Consider the following 22713-nt stretch of genomic DNA (forward strand, 5'->3'; position numbering starts at 1 on the left):
GAATATAAGACAGCTGGTTATTCTCTCGTATGGAGAATTTGTAATAAGCCCCAAAGGAGAACTTCAAGAATATGACAAAATAGTGGCTTCTGTAGAAAGAATCGCGGCAAAACTACAAGGTACGGATGTTCGTAATGTCACTTGGATCATGGCAGGTGTGCCAGCAGAAGCTGTTCATCAAGTAGAGAGTTACATGAAGAAGAAAATGAAGAAAACTTGGTGGAAATAAACGTTATCACAGACTGCACTGCTCGAAATACAGTATCATTGCTTCAGCAGTGTCACGTATGTCTTATCCCACAATGTCGTGTAAACTATGGATTCTTTGGTCTAGAAGGTATTTCAATGGGTGTACCTACTTTTCTTAATCCAAAATCACAACTCGGCTACTATATCGGTGCACATTTCGCGTATACTGGCAACGGCTGTTTAGTTAGAAGTGACAACGAATGGGATGAAAAGATCATGTCAGCAGTGCAGAATGCCAGGTTGGCCTACAAGCGTGCAAAGGAACTGAGAACTGATTTTATGGCCAGTCCGGAAGTGGAAGAAAGTTATGATAGATTTGCTTCTTTGTTGGCAGAAGAATCTAGAGTGCCGTCAGATGGTAAGATTTGTGTCTTAAAGCGTTTATAGAAGAATGAAGAATTCAACATTAATAGTATTGTGGACAGTTAAGCCACAGACTTATGTTCACTTGACTTATACTGTTAGTGTATTTCCTGTAGAATTAACAGTTTTGCTAAATTCTTTATTTGAAAAATGGTGGTATACCAACATTTTTATAACACATAAACACCGTTTGCATAGTTCAGTCGTTAAAAAAAATATTGAGCATCACTAACTACATTAATATGTTTCTATTTTGTACCAGGCCTCGAGGTGTGTATTAACTTTGATGAGAAAGGTTGTCTCCAGCTTCATCAACACATGGAGGATCAATTACATATCTTATCCAGGCAATGTCCAGTTGACGACTCTAAAATTGCAATGATAAAGAAAAGCATCGAGGCATTAGAGGGGTTTATGCAACTTTTCAAAGAAAATGCTAATAATATGGTAAATGTTAACAGCGAGGAAATCAGGAGACGAACCAAAGAACGCGAGTTTGGAGTCCATGATGTTAAGAACATATACCCAAGCTCCCTTGGAATGTTGGTAAACTTCCTTGGTATACTCTACCTGTACAGATTCAAGTCAGCCTGTCACAATGGTAGATTTGCCAAGGCATTTGAACCATTGCTGATAACTGACGAGATGAGAGAGCTGGCTAAGAGATTCAACATTCCATTGAAACTCAAAGCCACCTATGACCAGCAACAGTTTGATGCCATTGACCACTTTTTCTGCCAAAGTAAGTTTAAAATATCTGAATTCTTTGCAGATCTTCTGTTGCTTCTTGAATCATTAACTTTGTAACTTTCAACCGTCTACCTATGAACAGCAACAGTACATGTAAGACTATTTATGATCATGGTAATGTTAGAAACAACAAAAATAATCTCATTGATTGTTACTTACTCATTAGGAGATGGACTGCCTAAACCAGGTGATCAGTTTGCTGAGCAAGGGGTTCAACTGAACATGCCAGGCGACATCAGTCACACTGTCACACACAGACAATCGGGAGTGCTAACAAAAGGTAGAAAAGTGAGACAAGAAAGTCTGGTCAGAGTATTGGACACGGATACAATTGAGAGGGATATTGATGCTGTGTACAAGGCCACGGTGAGTAAAAAAAGTAATTATTATAACTACTTCTTTGAGCTTTATCAACATTTGGAATTCCAAATTTGCGGATAATCACCAGTCAATATTCCCTATACATTATATATATCTATACATTCAAACCTGTAGACAGCTGGGCCAACCACGAGTTACATTAAGAGTTACAATTTGCATATGTGACTATTGTATCATGATGGCAGAAACCAATGAGCAAGACAGCAGTATAGTGAACGTGTGAATTTGCTAAAACATACATGTGACTTTGATAAAACATCCCACAGCTTTTTGAAATTGACCCACACATCTTACTCCGTATCTAGAAGTATTTTGTGAAAAAATGACTTGCCCATTAGGATTGCTCAGGGACATATTAGTTAATATTTGGCCGTTTTACAAATTGCTAAAACACACTAACACTTTTGTGCTTGTGTTATTTTATCTATTAAGTCTGGTGAGCCAAGTGTCAAGAAACCAAGGCTTGCACAAAGAATGCTCGAAGCTGGTGATATGTCTGATGTTACAGGACCAAGGCTTGCGCAAAGAGTGCTCGAAGCTGGTGATATGTCTGATGTTACAGGACCAAGGCTTGCACAAAGAGTGCTCAAAGCTGGTGATACATCTGATGTTACAGGTTGGACTTTATTGCATTTCAACAACCCTCTCTTTAAATAAGTTTTATGCACTCATGATAAAAACAAAATAACTTATGCAAATTCATTTTTGAATTCCAATGTTCATCAAAAATGTCAAATGCACAGGCAATTTTGGCATCACAAACTTTATTTCGTCTACATAAAGTCTTTTTGGTAGGCTGTCCTGTGGTAGTAGCACATATTTTAATCAGGCCATTTGGGTTTATCTGGAATTCGTCATGTTATTTTCAAAAATTGATGATTTATTTTGAGATTGCAAAAATGATATTAATGTTGCGATATTTTTCCTTCATTCATCAGATCAGTTCATGATGAATGACAATAATATTCTTCATATGTAACTTTTTTTTTGGATAATAGAAATAATCATATCACTGAAGTTCGACTTGATTACATGATAATGGAATGTAAATTTTTGTAGATACCATTATCTTTAGGTACATATAAAAAAGATGGCAATGATCAATCCAATTGGTAATATCTAATCACTAGTCTAGCAGAGTTCACAATTAGTTAAACCACTTTCCACACCCATCAGAAGATATAATATTTAAGCAATAAAGCACACGCAACGACGGTATACCACAATGTTTTCACCAATTCAAGATATGCATGAGCGACAGCCAGTGTATATATGAAGTGAACTAGTCAAAACAGAGTGGTATACCGTCACTGGGTGTGATTTATTGCTCTTGTATCATATCAGAATATTGAAATTCTGGCGAGAGCTTACGCGTGTGCTACCAATACTATATCGTAAATATACCACAGTTCTTTTCAGTCACGACCAATCATATGATTGCATTTGCACCATCATTATACTGGTATGATAGAATAAGAATTATGCATCTGGCAACATGAGAAGAGAATGCATGGATGTTAGTTTATGGTCAAAAAATGTAAATTAACATTTCAATATTCTTTTTACCAACCACAATATCCAAGCACCGAGTACCGGTAATATATAGGAGATTGCTGGATTTTTTGCAAAGTAACTTGATTTGACTTGATTTGACTGAATAGTATTGCTTTTTATATCACAGATATAAAATTACTAGCATTCAAAACCCACAAAGCCTATAGACTCATCCCATCAGCTGAGATGTACCTACCTACCATATTCAATGTTGACAACTACACAGCACTGAGAGGAGATCAGTGGGACTTCATACAATTCATGGTTAAGATGACAGAGAAGATTCAACACATCCTATCCACCAGACAGGAGATCTTGTCAGTGCTGGGAGTTAGAGAGTTCTTTGTCACTGACACTGACTGTGATACACATAATTTGTATGGTAAGGTGTCTTGCATCAGTAATTAATTTGGAAAGTTGGCAATCCAGTGTATTCCCTTCACTTTGACTTGTTAGAATACACATTTTGTCATGCACATTCATTGACTAAACATTTCTTCTTTTTGCAGGTCTGGCAGATCAATTTCTCAAACATGGCAGAGCACCACTGTGTATCAAATCATCAGCTAAACCCTATAGTCTGAGTGCTAGGAGTTTGATTCCATATAACGTCAAACACACACTGGTAGATCAGAAAGGTCAAAGGTCATTAGAGTTAGATCAGACAGACTGGCAAGAAGCATTAAAACTTGTACTGAAATATAGGGAAGAGGAAATCACTAAATTAAGGGGGAATTTATCAACAGTAGAAAATAGGGTAAGGCAGCTGAAGAGAGAAAATACAGCAGAGTCTACAGATTGGCAAAATAAACTAGAAAAATCTATGCAAGACAAGAGCAGTCTAGAGATGCAACTAGAAAATGCTAAACAGGAAGTCTTAATTTTACAGGGTTTGTTAAATACAGAAAAAGAAAATCTTAAAAGAGAAAAAGTATGTACCAAAGCTACTTTGGAAAAAAACAACCTAGAACAACGACTTGAAAGTGCAGAAATAGAAGTAGTAAAAGTACAAGATATGAACAAGAAACAGCAATCTGAGCTTGTAAGGGCAGATGAAATAATAAAAAGTCAGCTTGTGAGAATTAAAGAATTAGAATCCAAAGGTAAACAAAGTGAGATTCCCAGAGTAGACAAGAGTACATGTACACCATCATTGCCTGAAAAGACTCTGGAACAGATATCAGAAGCCATATCAATAGGTCTAGACAGTGATGAAGAGAGTACCAAGGAGTCAGATGGAAACACTGGTGAGATCATCATTAATACACACACTCTAGATATCAACTTTGCATATATCATGAGTGACCATGATGACTGTCCTGTATTCATGTATTCAGCACTAATGATCTCTGGCCAAGATGTACAAACAGTAACTGTAGTATTGATTACAGATTACAAGTCAATGCAATTATTGCATCCACGAAATATATAAGAAATACAACTTATCTACAAGTAAATAAGCATTAGCAAAAACAACTTTACACTTAACTTGCGCATTGATGGTAAGTTCTCTCCTACGTTTTGTTGCTATAAAAATATATTTACTTAGTTTCCACAACATGCTGCATTAATTCACCAGTACAAGATCTATGCCAAACACATTTACATTAATTCCCATGTATTAAGTATGGAAAAGCACTTTTTACATCAGGGCCTGACAATTTCCTTTTCCCCACTGGTCCCAGGACCAGTGACCTGTTGTTTTTTTTCACTGGTCCAAAGGTAAACTCAACTGGTCCTCAAAAATTTGCATAACAATACGAGAATGATTCATTTTTCATACTCATGCATTTCTATCAGATTTGCTTGGGATTTACAAACCGGTACAGTAAAAAAACCTGTCAATCTTTGTAATACAGACACATCACATAAACATTTACTTGATAGATTTCTCAAGCTCTTGTACACACACTAAATATGTTTTTTTTACTATTGCAATAAAGTTCACTTCATTTTTATAATTGCCCAGTGGTAGATTCTTTCCATTTAAATTGCAAAAAAACAGGTTGAAAACACAATTATCTGAGAGGAACTTCTTTTCCTTTGATGGCAATAGCAAATTGCCATAACGCTGTTTTGACAAGCTAGGCGGTTCTTGTTAAGGTCAACTACAATGGAGCTAGGGGGTCTTGACTATATAAGCCTGGATCAGCATCACCTGAGTCTGAGATGAAACCAACAGACAAATGGACTGCTGCTATGTCTGAATTACCATAAAGCTGTTTTTGTTTCAGAGAAAACTTCCTCCACTGTTGAACCACAGCCTGTTGGTGGTACAGACTACATTGGTGAGAAAGAATCAATAGGTAGAGATGGAGGTAAGAGTTTGATAAATCTGAGTAATTGTTTGTTTGTAACAATATACTGTGTATTTTAGGTAGAAAGAATATTTTTACGTAATTTAGCAAGGTGGGTCAGTTCAGACATCAGGCTTCAGGATATCACACAATCAGACAAGCAACTATGTGTCTGTATATTATCCTCCAATTTAGCAAAAAGTCAACCGACAATAGCTACTGGACACACTGACAAGCCACTTCAAAATATTATACAATCTTAATTTTTCTCATGTTTATTTTGTCACCTGTAATTCAAGTCAATTATCATTCAATCATAATTAACCAAGTATGTATTACCACAGAAATGGTAATTTTTACTTTGATTGAGTAAAACTTGAAAACATGTCAGGCTGCTCTTTCACCTTGACGTTGACAGTAAACACAATCAAGAATAGATCCAATGTAAAGTTAATGTCTTGTAGAGAGTGACTGTTTGATGATCACATTGCTTGCCATTATAGTCTCCTTCAGCCTTTGAACAAACAAATGATCAAGGGTATTTAGTATCTGCCAAGTTGATCCAAATATCTCAATATGAAACATGAAAGTATGCTAATTATTATCTACCTTTGAAATGCATTCTGTTTCTGTACTGAGGAAGCAGTATCACAATACTATCTGAAAGTTAAATTATCATAATTATAGGAATTTAGCTAAAGGGCTAATTATAGCTTTATTACACTATTTAATGATATGTTGACGTGTGACTCAAGTTTACTTTTATCATCACCTTAATAATAATCATCCTTAATTAGTCTAAAAGGCCCAGGTCTGTGTATCTAGACATGCTTTCAGGAGATGAACAAGAGACTATGGGTGACATTAAAATCAACTAGATAGAGAAACAGCATCGAACATTAGATTATTTGCCCTCTAAGGAACCAGTGTTTCAGTGAAATGATGTTGTACAATCATGTAATGACACCTAAGTCAACGACAAATTTCAGGTAAAAAAACCATTCAGCTGAAAGAACTGCAATGTTGTATGATTTTACTTGTGCTTGAATTCTGCTAGCAGGTAACTGATTATAAATTTATGGAACATAAATATCTGTTGTGAGAATGTTTCTATATCCTGGCACAAGACCACTAATTCACGTCTGAGTTCATTACCCATGAAGATAGTTCGGAAGAAAAATAGTGCAGACCTTGAAGTTTTGATACCTGCATGGATGCTTGTTAAGTTTGAACTTTAATGTGAAGTATTTTTGCAAAGATACCGGTATTTTTCTGCCTGAATCAAAAGCAGACTGTTGTGAATAATGGCTGAAGTATTCTGTGGTAATATGAGGAGTTCCTAGGCCCATAGAAATCATAACAATAAGCCCGAATTTTGTCAAAAACACCACTGAGGGTGCTATTTTCATCGCTATCTCAAAATTTCCGTTGACTTGCCCACACGAAAAATTCATCAGTAGTCAAGCTGACACTGACCTAACACCTGTTAAGAGGATTCGTGCCGCTGAATTTTTTAAAATAGGAAATTGAGCTCAACGCTACTGTGGTGGCCTATGGGAAATTAATTACTGGTTTTGTGCCTCCTGATGTACCCAGAATGATCTGAATGACTTCATTTAGCTATTCCTGTACAACATCACCAGTTAAACTTGGAAGTGATCTGTTATTCAGTTCAATCATTTATCAGGTTATCACTATGGCTACAGAATAAAAAGTTGAGAGAGAATGCGGCTATCAATAATCGTACTGAGTTACATTCTGTATGTTTAGATGGACAAAGTCTAGCATGTATGACATGTTATCTTAACATACCCAGTGGAATGCCTCAAATTTATGCAAAATGTAGCAATTGAATTGTGAGACTTTTGATATGATGATCTTTACTGAAACAGCGTTATGTGCAGCATATCAGAAACTTTTCGCCAATATTTTGCTGAACTTCATCGTCCTTATAATTTCCAAACAGCCAATTAAGTAGAGAATGGCACTATATATTTTTTGACTCCTTAAGTTTCTGTAAATGATAACAAATTATCAATCACCTATAGCCTTATATGGCTGCATTCAGAAAAAAAGGGGGGTCAGGGCTGGAGGAATCACGATTGAAATCTTCCTTTCTTTTCAGATCCCCCTCAATACCCTCAAAGTTTTAAAGTCCCCGTCGATATGATCAAAAATTTCAAGTCTTCCACCTAATTATCATACAGGCACAGTGAGCTGAATACTTTTTGTTTACCTTTCAATTTTCAAATCTACAACTTCTTCATCTGATTTGCTATAACATGGAAAACTTTCTCTCCCCATGACAAGATTGGTGATGAACTGAAAAAGTAAAACATAATGTTAAAAGTTGAAAATGTTTACAAGTACAATGTGGTGTTGTGCAATGAGGCAATAGACATATCTGAGTAAATGAATATCTTCTATCTCAAAAATGATGTTCAATATTTTGTAATCTCTGATTTTCATTGTACATCCAAACAAAAATTTCAGCAAAGTAGCTTTTGGATTCAGTGAAAAAGACATTTCTTTAAGGCAATGTGTGAAACTACAATTAATTATCAATCATAGTAAAGTAGTCAGTTAATTGTGGGTAAAAACTAATCAGGATAGTATGAGGCACTTTCTTAGAGTAATGATATTATAAGGTTATTCACAAAATACCGGATTTATGTCCGAGTACATCGTGCAGCGGAGGTATTGTCCGAGACGCGTAGCTTTGAGGACAATACCGTAGCGTACGATGTACGAGGACATAAATCCCAGTATTTTGTGAATAACCTTATTATTATACACATTTTTAGTCCAACTTTACTTGAAAAAAGTCGAAATTTAGGCGTTTTTGGATGCTTCTGCACTGAGCGATCGCGAGCAGACTTTGAACGCGTTCAGTTCTAAGCGCACAGAATGAAATTTCAACCCGCGCTGCGCAGTGCGCGTGGTAGAAATTTTACGTCAGCAGCATAATTTCATTCAAATTCACCGGTTTTGGACTGACCATGATTTGCTTTGTGAAGTACTGAATGTTAAGAAGTATTAATTCTTGTAAAATTGTAAATATTCTCTTCTTTTTCCTCGCGTTGACGTAAAGGTGTTTTGAGGTCAAAGGTCAAATAGCGTCCAATAACAACTAAAGTTATTGTACTCCGCGTCAAAGTTATTGGACTCCGCGTCCTCTGATACCGAAACTTACTGTACGACGAAACTCCATAGGTTACAGACGTAGGTGTATAATAAGTAATTTTATTGATTCTGATCAATTCTTCATTCATATTATGGCTGCATAGTCCTCTATTGTCTTTGTTGTACAAATTCAATGCATTATTAAATGATTGATGATTGGTGGAATGAAATGATTTCTGTTAACAGTGTAGAACCACCAGGAAATAGAATGGAATACAAAAAACAAAATATTATATGTATTTCACCACTGAGGGCACTGTTCATAGTCCCCTCACTGAAAGCAGGGTTGCAGCAAAGTTTGGTGTCAAATGGTCAAAGTGCAGAATGTGTATGCATTCCTTGACATGAAAAATGACTTGTAACTGACAAATAGTGAATGTGATAAAAGACCAACTGCTTTTACTAGTGCTAGTCACTAATATTGTACTGAATTTGTTCCCTCATTGGAAATCAGTGAACAAGGACTATACAGTCAGTTCACTTTTAGAAAACATAGATAACCAGATATGAACTGAAAATGCTCACCTATTTCATTATATATTGCATTTATGTGCAAATTTGAACCTTTGCCAGATGTTTGCAACTTCAATGAAAGTGTTATGATCAACATAATGAATAATATTCACAACAAATTAATTCTGAATCCAAGTATATATCCCCAATTAGGAAAGTTCATTAAAATATGCAAATTAAGAATTGACTGAAATGTTCTCATAAAGTATGCAAATTAGGAATTTGCTGAAGTAAAAATGTTAAATGACTTTCAATAATGTCGTCATATCATAGTATCTTTAATGTACAGACCTATGTTCACAGCACTGTACACACTGCATACAGACCTGTGTTCACAGCACTGTACACACTGCATACAGACCTGTGTTCACAGCACTGTACACACTGCATACAGACCTGTGTTCACAGCGCTTTACACACTGCATACATGTAGACCTGTGTTCACAGCGCTTTACACACTGCATACAGACCTGTGTTCACAGCGCTTTACACTGTGTTCACAGCGCTTTACACACTGCATACAGACCTGTGTTCACAGCACTGTACACACTGCATATAGACCTGTGTTCACAGCACTGCACACACTGCATACAGACCTGTGTTCACAGCACAGTACACACTGCATACAGACCTGTGTTCACAGCACTGTACACACTGCATACAGACCTGTGTTCACAGCGCTTTACACACTGCATACATGTAGACCTGTGTTCACAGCGCTTTACACTGTGTTCACAGCGCTTTACACACTGCATACAGACCTGTGTTCACAGCACTGTACACACTGCATACAGACCTGTGTTCACAGCACTGCACACACTGCATACAGACCTGTGTTCACAGCACTGCACACTGATACAGACCTGTGTTCACAGCACTGTACACACTGCATACAGACCTGTGTTCACAGCACTGTACACACTGCTATACAGACCTGTGTTCACAGCGCTGTACACACTGCATACAGACCTGTGTTCACAGCGCTGTACACACTGCATACAGACCTGTGTTCACAGCGCTGTACACACTGCATACAGACCTGTGTTCACAGCACTGTACACACTGCATACAGACCTGTGTTCACAGCACTGTACACACTGCATACAGACCTGTGTTCACAGCCTGTACACACTGCAACAGACCTGTGTTCACAGCGCTGTACACACTGCATACAGACCTGTGTTCACTCACAGGGCGTTGTCTACATGTCCGTCCCCAGGGGTGGGTAGGTGTTTCGTTGTATCGCTAATAAAGATATATTCTACCAACCTTTGGTATTTCGGTCTTAACTTAGCACTGCCCGACAATCTTGCGTATACGTTTTATCAACATGCTGCGTCTATTATCTGATGAGTTTGAGTGCCTAATTAGCCAAAGTAATCAAGGGTAAATTACTAATCTGTGGACGCTCTCACCAGATTATCACCGGATTAAATTGACAAAGTCAACAACGAACGCACCAGCAAGGTATAACTGAAGTGAAAATGGATGGCTCTGAAAGAGAGACTGTCAAAGCAATATTTCAAACAAGCCACAATCTGTACCACCCTCTTGTTGCTGGACTGGAATGTGGTTAACCCTGACAGACTGCCTTGAATCTGTAAGAATGAACAACCTTAGCACAAAATAACTTAGGTATAGTGTGATTAAAACTGTCATAAATTAATTGACAGTATCCCTCTCATAGTCTATATAGTTGATACAGTTACCCTTTGACCAGGACAGTATAGGACATCTATCCTGTTACCTATTGAAAGAAATATTCACTTAGAAAAACTGACTTCAGTTGAAGCTATTTTGGGAAATATCTTTAGCTGGTGATATCTGTGCTGCTTGCATAACAGTATCATTTCGTTGATCACCGTTTGAAATTGGTTTTGAATTGTCACCACTGAATTTTTCCAGTGTATTCTTACTCAGTTCTGGTGAATGAAATCCAGTGACCAATGTAACAGTGTGACTGTTGTCAAAAGACATTATGTTAATTTTCTTTGTCTTGGTGATATTTCTGTGCTTCATGGACTTATTTTAAGTTTCCAGATTTGCCATTTCGCCTTCCTTACATCATATTGATTTGTCTACATGGAAAAGTATTGGCACCCTAAAAGCTCCCTGACATTCTCACTGTCAGTACACAAATCTTTGCTAGCTTTCTCAGGCAGAGTCACCTTCACTTCTGGCTTACCAGACTAAGTAAGCCTGGTGATAGTGATACCATCTGATCTGCAAGTAGAAAGAAAGTTTGACATTGTTCTATCAGTTAATACATTTCATTTCACTGTTGACAATTCCCTGCAAAGACGGAGGCCAACGTCAGTTAAATTGAAGACCATCCCTTGTTAACAGTTTGTTGACAAATTCCCTGCAGAAATGATAAAGTGAATCAATAAAGCCTACGATCTTTCCTAAATCCTGCAAGAGATGGTTGAGAGGTATAAAATGATAATAAAACCTTTCCTGGAAATTTGACTGAAGATGGGTGTATAGTAACACTGCTAGCTTAGATTAATTCAACTCTGTATCTACTGTCAGCTGATATGCAAAATTAGTTATACATTGCTAAATATGGAAAAATGGGCCAAGTCTTTAAAAAATTGTGTGTTCATGAATGTCAATGACAGTGTATCAAATGGCTCATTTAATCCCATCATGAACCCCACTCATACAAAGACATGTCACTATCTGTCAAATTCAAATGTAATTGCTATATGTTTGATATGTTTGACAGTTCAGTAACTTAAAGCCGCTATGTTACAGCAATAATAAAATAAAGAAAGTAAATGGCTTTACTTTCACTTTCCATTTTGCTTGTCTTCACCTTTGTAACAACCACATTAGGTCAAAGGTCATTTTGTTGAAGGTCAAGGAGACGATGGTCAGTAAGCCTCAGTTCATCTTCAAGTCTTTATTCCGTAAGTATACCAGGGTAGAAAGTTTCCAGCCAATAACTGACATGACACTGGTAAATAACTTGCCAAAGCCAACGTATAAAATGCCAACAAAGGCGAACAAAAACAGGCAAATACTGTATATATGCGATTTCGATTCATCTGCAAACTGCATGCAGAGTGCAATAAGAAAGATGTGGTCGCACCTTCATTCCATCGTTGATGCCACACAGCCTCCTGGGCACAGTCCACACCGTACTACAAAACGTCTCCCGCAACTTTGTTCATTCTATCGTGCCAATGGCTGAGTAAAACATTCTGAGAAGCATAAGTTATTTAAGTTTGCTAAAATCATGTAAAGTTTGGTGGAAAGATCGGCCCAAGTGTCAATGTAGCCAACTTTTGTCTATTGACTAAATGCCTGTAAATAGCCATGCCTTTTATTTTTCCCAGAGTGACCTTTTGACCCGAGTAATCCAAGGAGGCATATGGAATGTGAGATGGGTGTACAAAAATATTCCATAAAATAAATAAATAAATAAATAAATACCAAATTTGCCATTATTTCACCCAAATTTCAGAGATTAATCTCTAAAATTTTGGGTGTAATAATTGCAAATTTGGTAGAAAATAAAAAATTACATTCAGAAGCACATTTTTTCATTGAAATTACTGACTCTTTCGGTTCAAAGTTTTACTTTGTGTTATTTTACGATGAGAATGTGAAAATTAGAAAATCAAGCATATGGTGATCCAATCTTTGTTCTTTAAAATTGATTATATTCACAGGGCTTGACAATTTTATTTCAAGTTCACTTGTCCGTCGGACAAGTGGATTTTCAATTTCACTTGTCCTCTCAAAAATTTTACTTGTCCTCCATTTGTAATAATCAAGACCAAAATACTTGCGACGAATTCCGTAGCGGCTTTCAGGGCATTCTTATCTTGGTAATTTTCGCCGATGTTACCGCCGATTTTTTTCAAAAGTTTACATTGAAGTAGGCCTGCGTACGGTCTGTGTGTTTCCGGCGTCATACGGCCTCCACCACAAGAGGCCGTATGACGCCGGGAACACACAGACCTGTACGCAGGGCTAACATTGAATTTGAAGGTACATATCATACATCGGCTTCCCGTGTTTGACAAGCATTAATGCCGTCGTAAAAAGATTGGTCAGTTTCTATCGCTGGTCGTCGTCATTCGGTTCACGCATTGCGAGTGCATGCGATCGGATTGTTGGCAAGTGAAACCGTACTATCGGGCTCAGCGGACCCACAAAATTTCCACAATCATTGTCCCCGTCACGATCTCATCTGCGATGCGCCAACAGTCTAAATGCGGTTGACTAAACTCGTGAGACCTTATCGATTCAACGCGAAACATGTCGTATCTGTCAAGAAAAGCATTTCGATTGGTTTGGTCATGGAGGTAGTCTCTTCCTACCTCCATGCTTTGGCAATGGTGGGGTATTTGAGACACGACGTACTGAACATTTTGGAACCGTCATATTTCAACCAAGGCCACTGTGCTTTCCAAATTCCATTTCGGGAGATAACGTCTACGGCGTTTTCCCCATCATAACGCTTATGTTTAGATCTTTTGTCAGAAACATCGATCATCACATCGAGTCGTCGATTCTCAGACGATCACAACTCACGCTGGCCCTCGTGGCGCCGTCGTAAATCATCACAATGTCGTTTCTCAGAGTTACACAATGCCCATAGTCGTAAACTCCGTGCCTCTTTACGGCAACAACTTTGCTTGGTTTTTGGGTAGGTCTGCGGAGCGGAAATTACGCTCTGGCTCGCGAAAATGCACAATGCCTTGTTTGCATTAGTGGAAATATTACCGTAAAATACTCATATTTACAGCGATCACTCCACAAACTATCTGCCAACAATGTTCGTCTACCTCGCGAGGCCGCATAAATGATTTTGAAGTACTGCACGGTCGATTGCCTACTATGGCATTGGGTTTTGCAATTTTTTACCTAATTTGTTGGGGCGGAGCAGTCAGCATACAACAAAGAAATGCTGTTTACGCCAAATTTTGAGCAATTTTTTAATTGGACGATGAAACAATTTCATGTCGATCATCGAAAAATTGCAACATTGTGTGAGTCGGCAAATGAATCGCAGAAGAACGTCACAATTGTATCTAAAAAAGTCAGTGATTGACATTTATTTTGTGTGAACGACAATGCAAATCGGGCGACACGTTCACAAATCGCAACTTAGGTTCGCGTTGCACCAGAAGTTGTATAAACAACTTGTCCGGCGGGCGACCAGATTTTATTTTTGACTTGCCCGAACGTAAATTTCACTTGTCCCGGGCGTCGGGCGACAGGAATTGTCAAGCCCTGTATTCATGTGCTATAATTCCAAAATTCCTGATACTTCCAAGTATATTTCACTGTCATTTGACCCAAACTTTTCATGAACTATATCAGAGTCAGAACTATCTCTATCACTGCTAGTATGCAGTGACAATGACACTGCAGTAGCAGGGTAGCTGTATTAACTTTGATAATATTGACAATGTTTTTATTCAGTTTATACAGCTGCGTTCTTGTTCTACTCCCTACAGCATGTTGAACTGTCCAGTATTCAGCTTGCCAACACAGCCTGTGTATGTGTACTGTGCATTTGTACCACTGACAACTGACTGTCAGTCTGGATTGTAAATCAGTTATCACCTAATACATATTTACATAGTCAGACTTATTGTCGACAAACTGAATATTGTGTGTTTCAGCATGCTGTAGGAATACAGTAAGAAACTGTATTTGATATATTGCATAGAAATATTTAAAAAATTATCAGTAGCAGCTTCTGCCCCATTACTAGGCCCATGTGTTTTGATTTTTTTTACAAAAAATCATACATGTTTAGACTTTTTTGAGATAAAAGTCATGAAATGTGACAAAATTGTTCTATATTTTGTTTAATTATTGCTAACATTACAACAATTTGATGACATTAAAATGTTATTCATATCAACCAAACTTTGGAATCCAAAAATGTAAAACGTTAAAAGAAACAAAAACTTTTCAGGTCCCCCACTGCCAGAGCTGAACTTTCAAGTCCCCATCTGCTACCCCTAAAAAAACTTCAAATCCCCCTAAATTCCTCCAGCCCCCCCCCCCAAACTAGTCATTTTTTGTGAACACAGTCTAGGACAAAGAAATTTCAGTGTTATAATTGATTTGGCACTTGACATTCTGCATAATGTCAACAAATTTATATTCATTGAAGACATGTACACTGTATGATGGAAGCAATGTTGAAATAGTTTTCCCTAAATATAATTTTACACATTGCTATTGATCTGAGTTGATGCTCTTAGACACTAAGTTTTAACAACTTTGATTCACTTTTTTTATTTATACAAGTTTTCACACAATGCTCGAGAACATTATTGATTGGGCATAAACTGATAAAGATTCAATTTTAGGGTGACCTGCCCCTAATATTTAAGTTTAACTGGTGAAATTATTAAGTGTTGACAGCCACAAGGACAATTCTGAATTGTCTGTACTTAGCTACACAGAAAACTGAGTTAATGCTAGTGAAAAGTCCTATACCGGTACAACAGTAAGTCACAGCAGCAGTATGCTATTATGGTTTTGGTAGAATTTTGTCATGAATAATTGCTCCATTTTACCGTCAGTTATAAATAAAAATAAAGTGAGAGGCACGCCAAGATTGATTAAACATTATAGGTTGAGAAAGGAAATTTGCTGATTAATGTGACATAGTTCTCTAAGTGCAACTAAGTAACTTTTTCTGTGACTTTTTATTTGCATTTCCAGTGCCAAATGTAATTTGCTACTCAGGGCTCCCGCTACCTATTCGCCAATTCGCCAATGCGAAAGAAAGTTAAAAATGGCTACAAAAATTCCTGTTTGGCTAATGTAGTGGCTATTGAATTCTTAGACCTCCTCAACAGAAAACTACACCTAACAATAAAATGTTGTAAGATGTTGAAACAGTTTACCCTCCTTCCTACAAAGTTGCAATGTATTGAAACAGTTTAATCTCCTTTCTACAAAGTTACAAATTCCCTGGTACGTAAAACAAACACTGTTGCTGTTCGATACTACAAATACATCATGAAGTCCATGAATACACTGAGGCCTGCTTTGCCTCTGTGAGTCCTGTGTCGTCCTTGAGTCTATCAAAAGTTTTACCTACTTTGCTGTATCAAAATTTGGCCTGCAACTACTCAGTTTGATAGTAAAAACCATTATTTCAAAGGAAACTTTCACAAACGGAGTCATAATACAAAGGAAAAGGAGAAAAACTGAGGTTATCTGACAGGTCAAGTCTAGGTCATCTCATCATGTTATGTTATGCATGAAGACCCCTTAAGTTTACAATTACGGTTCACAAAAAACCACCTAGGGTGGTCCAATAGGTGAAAGGTAATTTTGCTGCCTTCCAATTTAAATGGAATTCAGCTTGACTGACTCCAATTCGGCCTACTTTCAAACTGCTATAACTTATACAAGAAATTATGTGATTCTGAATGATTTTAATATTTTTGTAGATTCCACCAGTTTAATGATCTAGAAGTGAACATCACCAGACATTTCTTGATGATATCAAAATATCAAATGAAAATATATCTGGGCCAAATGTTATCATAAGGCCAAAGTAATTAAATTCTTTGTTTTGCGTCCCCACCCGCCTAGGTTTTTAAGGTTTTCATGAAAAACACACACAGGACATGACCGCTTAGCTTTTCTGAACTAAAATTTTGTTACAATTTGTTATTTGCTGCAATCAAATTACATTGTGTTAATTTTCTTGTGTGTGTTTTTCAGCCTCTTAGACGCGTACCTTTTCCCATTTAGTTTGGATGCAAAACAAAGAATTTAATTACTTTGGCCTAATCATTAAAACAATGAATACCCTCAAACAGTGAGTAATTTAAATGAACATATATCGTTGTGTCTTGTTTTACAAGAGTTTTGTTTGGCCCAGCCCTTTTTGTCTCAAGAAAAGTACTTATACTCAAGATGCTATTTCAGCCTGCTTGATCACAACTATGACATACAAGTAAAACCAGGGCCTTAAATACCACAATAATTGTATCTACACTGCCATTGTGCTATACCATAAATACTGTCTTCTGCATGGAAAATTTTTACTTGTGTGGCTCAAACATTTAGGTTATGGAAGACTGCATAAATTTGCCACATGAGAAGCCTGTAACTTACTAAAAGCTATCATACTGTGAATACTAACTGAATGTGGCAGAAATATTCAATCTGTACCTCTTGTAATATACACTTAACATTGCTACCAGATCTTTAGAATTCAATTGCTACCTAATTTTATTTCTGGTGTTTAAAGTTTACCACCAAAAATGAAAAAGGATTTCTATCCCTGAAATGTCATAAAAACACAGATTATAAATGCAAAAACTAAACACATATTTCTTTAATGTAAAAACCATCATGAACATCATACAAAACAACTTTATTTGTGAAATTAGGGACTCCTGAATGACGAGAAAGCTGTTGCCACACTTGAGATCATAAACTGGCTAAAAGTTACTCAAAATGGCTAAAAGATTTTTGATTTGGCTAATGAGTTGGCTAATCATTTGGTGACTTAGGGGCGCCCTGCTACTCCTATTGTTTTCAGTGAGTCCCTGCTATTAAAGGGTTGCAAAAAATAAAATGCACATTGAAAATATGAAGTATGTGTTCTTCTTACACAGAACCACTGAATAATGAAAACAAATCACAAATACATTGTGTCTGATTTGCACTGCAAAAACAAGAAATAAACATAACATAATTGCACTAGTCAATTTGTATTAATTTCTGTATAATTTTCCTGCCATGCCATGATGGTTTGTGTCATAACCATAACAGGTCTATCTTTCTGTTTCTGATTCCCTGTATGTTGCTGTGTTGTCATAGATCTGAAATATTGGTACACAGACTCAGCTAAAAGCAGCATATTGTCTCAAAATCCTGACACTATGATTTTGCAAATCTGTCATAAAACATAAACACCTACCCTACAGGACTCCAGGTCTTGCCTACTGATAGGCTAACAGCGCCCTCTATCATTTGGTTATTGTGACATCAACTTGTTTTCAGTCTGTTCCTAATTAAAATAAAACAAAAAGGTTAAAGTCTTAGGAATCAACGTAACATAAATAAAGTCAATCTTTTACACTTACAAGAGTGAGAGACACTTTAACAGACAATAGTTGTAACTTTTGATTTTTTTTTCAGTTTTGTTTTGTTTTGTTCCTCAATTGTTGTCACTTCTTGTGCCATACCCCTAATTCATGTTGAAAAACAACATTTTAATAGTTTTGCCAACTGGAATTCACCATTTAACAATAAAATAATATTTTGAAGTTCATTCATGTACAAGCTGAGTTGATAAGCAGAATACTTTGTATCTCAACATGTTTTTTGGAGGAAAACAATCAGACTTTCACTTTCTCTTGCCAAAATCACTCACCAAAAAGTCAGGTGAAGTCATTATATCAGCTGAGTTGAGGTGTGGAATACTGTCAACAAGTTTTTTTGAGAAGAACCATAAGACTATAGATAACTTTAACCTTCTCAGGTGTAAATCACGTACCAAATGGACAGGCAAAGTCACCAACAGTTTCAGCTACTGGCCCTTTTAATACAAATACATCAAAATTTATTTATTTATTTATTTATTTATTTATTTATTTATTTATTTATTATTCATTTATTTATTTATTTATAATGACATGCAAGCATAATACAAATACATCAAAATTTATTTATTTATTTATTTATTTATTTATTTATTTATTTATTTATTTATTTATTTATTTATTTATAATGACATGCAAGCATAAAACACAATCCATAAGATTAGGATTATTGGTAAAAGTATAGTTGGTATTGAGATTTTAAAACATCAAAGCTCAAAATAAACATCAAAACAGTAAACACAATGTCATTTGTGTTCAATAGACATCCATTGAAACAGTGCATGCTGAATTCTTTCTTCTTCAACTACACTCATAACAGGGGGTGCAACAGTCAATACAGGCTAGAAATCAATACACACCATGTTTCAAGAATAACTTTGCTGAGCTGAAGTTTTCAATATGAACTGTCATTCCAGTCAATTCATGCTAAATTCTGCTACTTTAACTAAACTCATAACAAGAGCTTCCAAAGTCAATGCCGGTTCCAAATTGATGTATATCATTGTTTCAAAATTGACTGAGCTATCAAATTTTCAAAATGAGCTGTCATTCCAGCAGAAATTTAATTCATCTCATGATAGTGTGATTGCATATTGAATACATTCATAATTCGCCAAGAGAGATAATACTACAAGTTTAACTCTGGCTGTCCAAAGTGCAAATTTGAGTCCTGCAAGCTTTAATTTATACTGTAGTGTATCCTGAGATGGGAGCCTCACTCTGTGGACTTTCAAACTAGATCTGTGTCATCACAAATCTTAATTTTGTATGTACATGCCGCTATGCAGGATATTTAGTTAAATTGCTACATTATACAAAAATTCAACTTCTTGTAAAATCAATGTCAAGTACAGAAGAACAATACACTGAATTGATGAGTTCTATGATTGACCTGAATAACAAAGAACTGATGTCAGATTTAAACTGAGATGTTTTTTAGAATACAAGTCAGACTGATCATTGTGATTCCTTTGATGTACATGCTGTGTTGGTATTTCTCAACTGTCAAGATAATCTCAAACAACATGGATGATTTTTAGGTTTTACAGAAAACAAGAGTCATTCCCAGTTGTCATGAATTTTGTTAATATTCATTGGATAACTCTGTACTGCAAAATGTATTGCACAGAATTGCAATATTACAGATATTTTGTTAATATTCATTGGATAACTCTGTACTGCAAAATGTATTGCACAGAATTGCAATATTACAGATACCATAGCGGCACGTCTGAAAATCATTATAAATATTGTCTGATGAGACAAAAATATTTTGACAACGCCAAATTGGTAATGGAGGTCAAATTAGTCTGAAAAAAGAAGGTTATGTATACAGATAATAAACCTGAGGTAAACCAAACTAAAATTTTCACTGTCCCATCAAAGTACTTTCAATGGTCTGACACCACATTCAGTACATATCCTGTATTTCTTGGTATGTGTGCTTTTAGAAAATGAACTTAGACATCAATAAAAGACACATAATTATGAATAGAATTCAAAGGTTGCAAGGGCTGCTCATTGAAGATTTGAAATTCCAAGTGAATGCCATTTTATAGGGCCATGGGTAAAAATCTATAAATAATATTTTTCCATCGTCATGATCCCCAAAACTTTGACAAAGACCATCGCAGAAAACATTTAAAATTTAAACTGTGAAGCCTGAGATACAATGCTTGGCCAGAGTTTTAAAATAAGATGTGCTACTGTAACGAAGAAGTTAAAAAAACTCAATAAAACAAGGAAATGAGAATACTTCAAATTGCAAAGATGAATTTCAATTTTTGGTTTGGTGATTGTACTATGTACAACTTGCACTTTGCCCATACATTATGTTCAATTATTCTTTTTTACAGTTAAGAGAGCAATGTTTTGAATCAAGAAGGAAAATACATAAAATAATTTTAAATTCACGGTTCCTCTCTATGTGACTCAACAAAAACAAGGCACTAAAATTCAATTCTCTATTGACATTTTTATGTTTTCTTTTGAAATGAATACACAAAAATTATAGACCAATAATAAATCATAAAATGGTTTGGTTTGAGTTTGTGACTCTGAGAAGCATAGTAAAATACACTGTGAGCAAACTCTACACATTTTAAAATGTAAGTATTTTCAAATAGTGTAATGATTTCAACAAAACCAAAGATTGACCACAGTTGACATAATAGACTTCATCAAAGAATATCCCTGTATGACAACTAAGTGAAACAATAAACTTTATATTTACTGTCATGGTAAAATTGCAATGATAAACTCCCCAAAAGAAGTGAAAACCTACCTGTAATAGTTTTGCTTACATTGAGGTTGACATTAAATTGTTCTGTACTTCACAGGTAAAATGGCAGTAACATTTTAATAAATTATGGATATAATCTTTCACTCCTGTCATACAGAAAAAAATCTTAACAACAATAAATTTCAAAAACTAGAGAAGTGAAAACTTACCTGCAGTATTGTTTACATTTAGGTTGACCTTTGATCTCTTTGTTACTCTTCAGGTTCTAAGTGGACATTGCAGGTATTGGGCAGTGAGAAGTCTGGTACAGAGCCAGGACAGTTTAATTCACCACGTGGTCTGGCATGGCATGGAGATCAGCTTGTGATCTGTGACACAGAAAACCATCGCATACAAATACTCAATAAGAATAAGGTGGTCATAGAAATTATCAGATTTGATGGTCAGTTTGACAATAAATTCAAGCCATATGCTGTGGCCATATCCCCTGATGGTCACTTCTTTATCACTGACATCGGTAATAACCAAATAATTATTTGTGACCAAAATAAAAAAATATTCAAATTATTCCCCAAAGTGCAGACATTGAGGTTAGGAGCATTACTGTAATGGCAGCATTTATTTTTGTCACTGACAGCAAAGGTAAAAGTTTGATCAAATACAACATCAAAGATGGAAAACTTGTTGCAAGAGTCAGTGATCAATTCAGTTATCCACACTCTGTAATGGCTACTAGCAACAACCATCTCTTAGTGTCAGATAGAGACAAACATGTCATTCATGTTTTAGATTCTGATTTGAATTTTCTGAATTCATATCGCAATGATAGGTTACAGTCTCCACAAGGCTTGGATGTTGATTCACACGGCAATATTTATATTTGTACACCAGAGTGGAATGGCATTGTAAAACTGATATCTGATGGACAATTGGATTGTGTATTATTTGAAGGTGTTGGGTATTACCCAGAGTTCATTGCAGTCAATGATGACGTCACAACAATTGCTATCACAGGGCAGTGGCCGTATCACTCCTTCCACCAAATCATTGTATACTCTGTATCAACATAGATATGCATTACAATCTCATCAAAATATCACCATTTTTAACACATTTTTCACATCCTACACCCCAAGTTTGGACTAAAAATCTCTTGTCCTCAACTCGACACAGAACTTCATGTGCATCTGGATCAGAATTGTGAAAATTTTGGTGAAAAATTCAGGAATTTTTTGAAAATGCATTGAAAGCAATGGACGGTCTGCATCTGTGACGTCATTGATTGTTTGTTGACTTCAAGTAAAGTAGGTCAGTAGGTTTTCTCCATTTTTCTCAAAATCCAGAAATTTTAGACATCAAGTGTGGGCTAAAAATTTCTTGTTCACAACTCGATGGACACGTTTATGGTGGTTGAAAACCAAGTTTTAAAAATTTGGGTGAAAAATTTCTGACATTTTCATAAATGCATTGATTGCAATGAGCAGTTTGAATTTGTGACGTCACTGGAATGCCAAGTAAAGTTGGTCATGATAAGAATTTCTCAATATTTGATAGAATTACAAATTTAGACATCAAG

General features: G+C 36.1%; 2 protein-coding genes and 1 long non-coding RNA gene across 3 annotated transcripts in view; 2 read left to right on the plus strand and 1 right to left on the minus strand.

The window, feature by feature from the left end:
- Window positions 1–345: 345 nt before the first annotated feature.
- Window positions 346–22713, plus strand: part of LOC139125243 (uncharacterized) — a 183376-nt gene continuing 161008 nt past the window's right edge. The window contains exons 1-4 of the mRNA XM_070691339.1: window positions 346–607; window positions 875–1354; window positions 1529–1728; window positions 2176–2359. Of these exons, the coding sequence (XP_070547440.1) occupies window positions 346–607; window positions 875–1354; window positions 1529–1728; window positions 2176–2359 (1126 nt within the window). The remainder of the gene's footprint in view (window positions 608–874; window positions 1355–1528; window positions 1729–2175; window positions 2360–22713) is intronic.
- Window positions 872–22713, minus strand: part of LOC139125262 (uncharacterized) — a 213079-nt gene continuing 191237 nt past the window's right edge. The window contains exon 7 of the long non-coding RNA XR_011550172.1: window positions 872–979. This is a non-coding gene — a long non-coding RNA (uncharacterized lncRNA). The remainder of the gene's footprint in view (window positions 980–22713) is intronic.
- Window positions 3422–22658, plus strand: LOC139125247 (cingulin-like). Its single transcript, XM_070691343.1, has 4 exons — window positions 3422–3679; window positions 3807–4544; window positions 5532–5615; window positions 21400–22658. Exons 1-4 carry the CDS (start codon window positions 3484–3486, stop codon window positions 21744–21746), a joined length of 1365 nt encoding a protein of 454 aa, XP_070547444.1. The 5' UTR covers window positions 3422–3483; the 3' UTR covers window positions 21747–22658.

The sequence above is a fragment of the Ptychodera flava genome (assembly GCF_041260155.1).
Source record: "Ptychodera flava strain L36383 chromosome 3 unlocalized genomic scaffold, AS_Pfla_20210202 Scaffold_25__1_contigs__length_14229661_pilon, whole genome shotgun sequence".
Lineage (NCBI taxonomy): Eukaryota > Metazoa > Hemichordata > Enteropneusta > Ptychoderidae > Ptychodera > Ptychodera flava.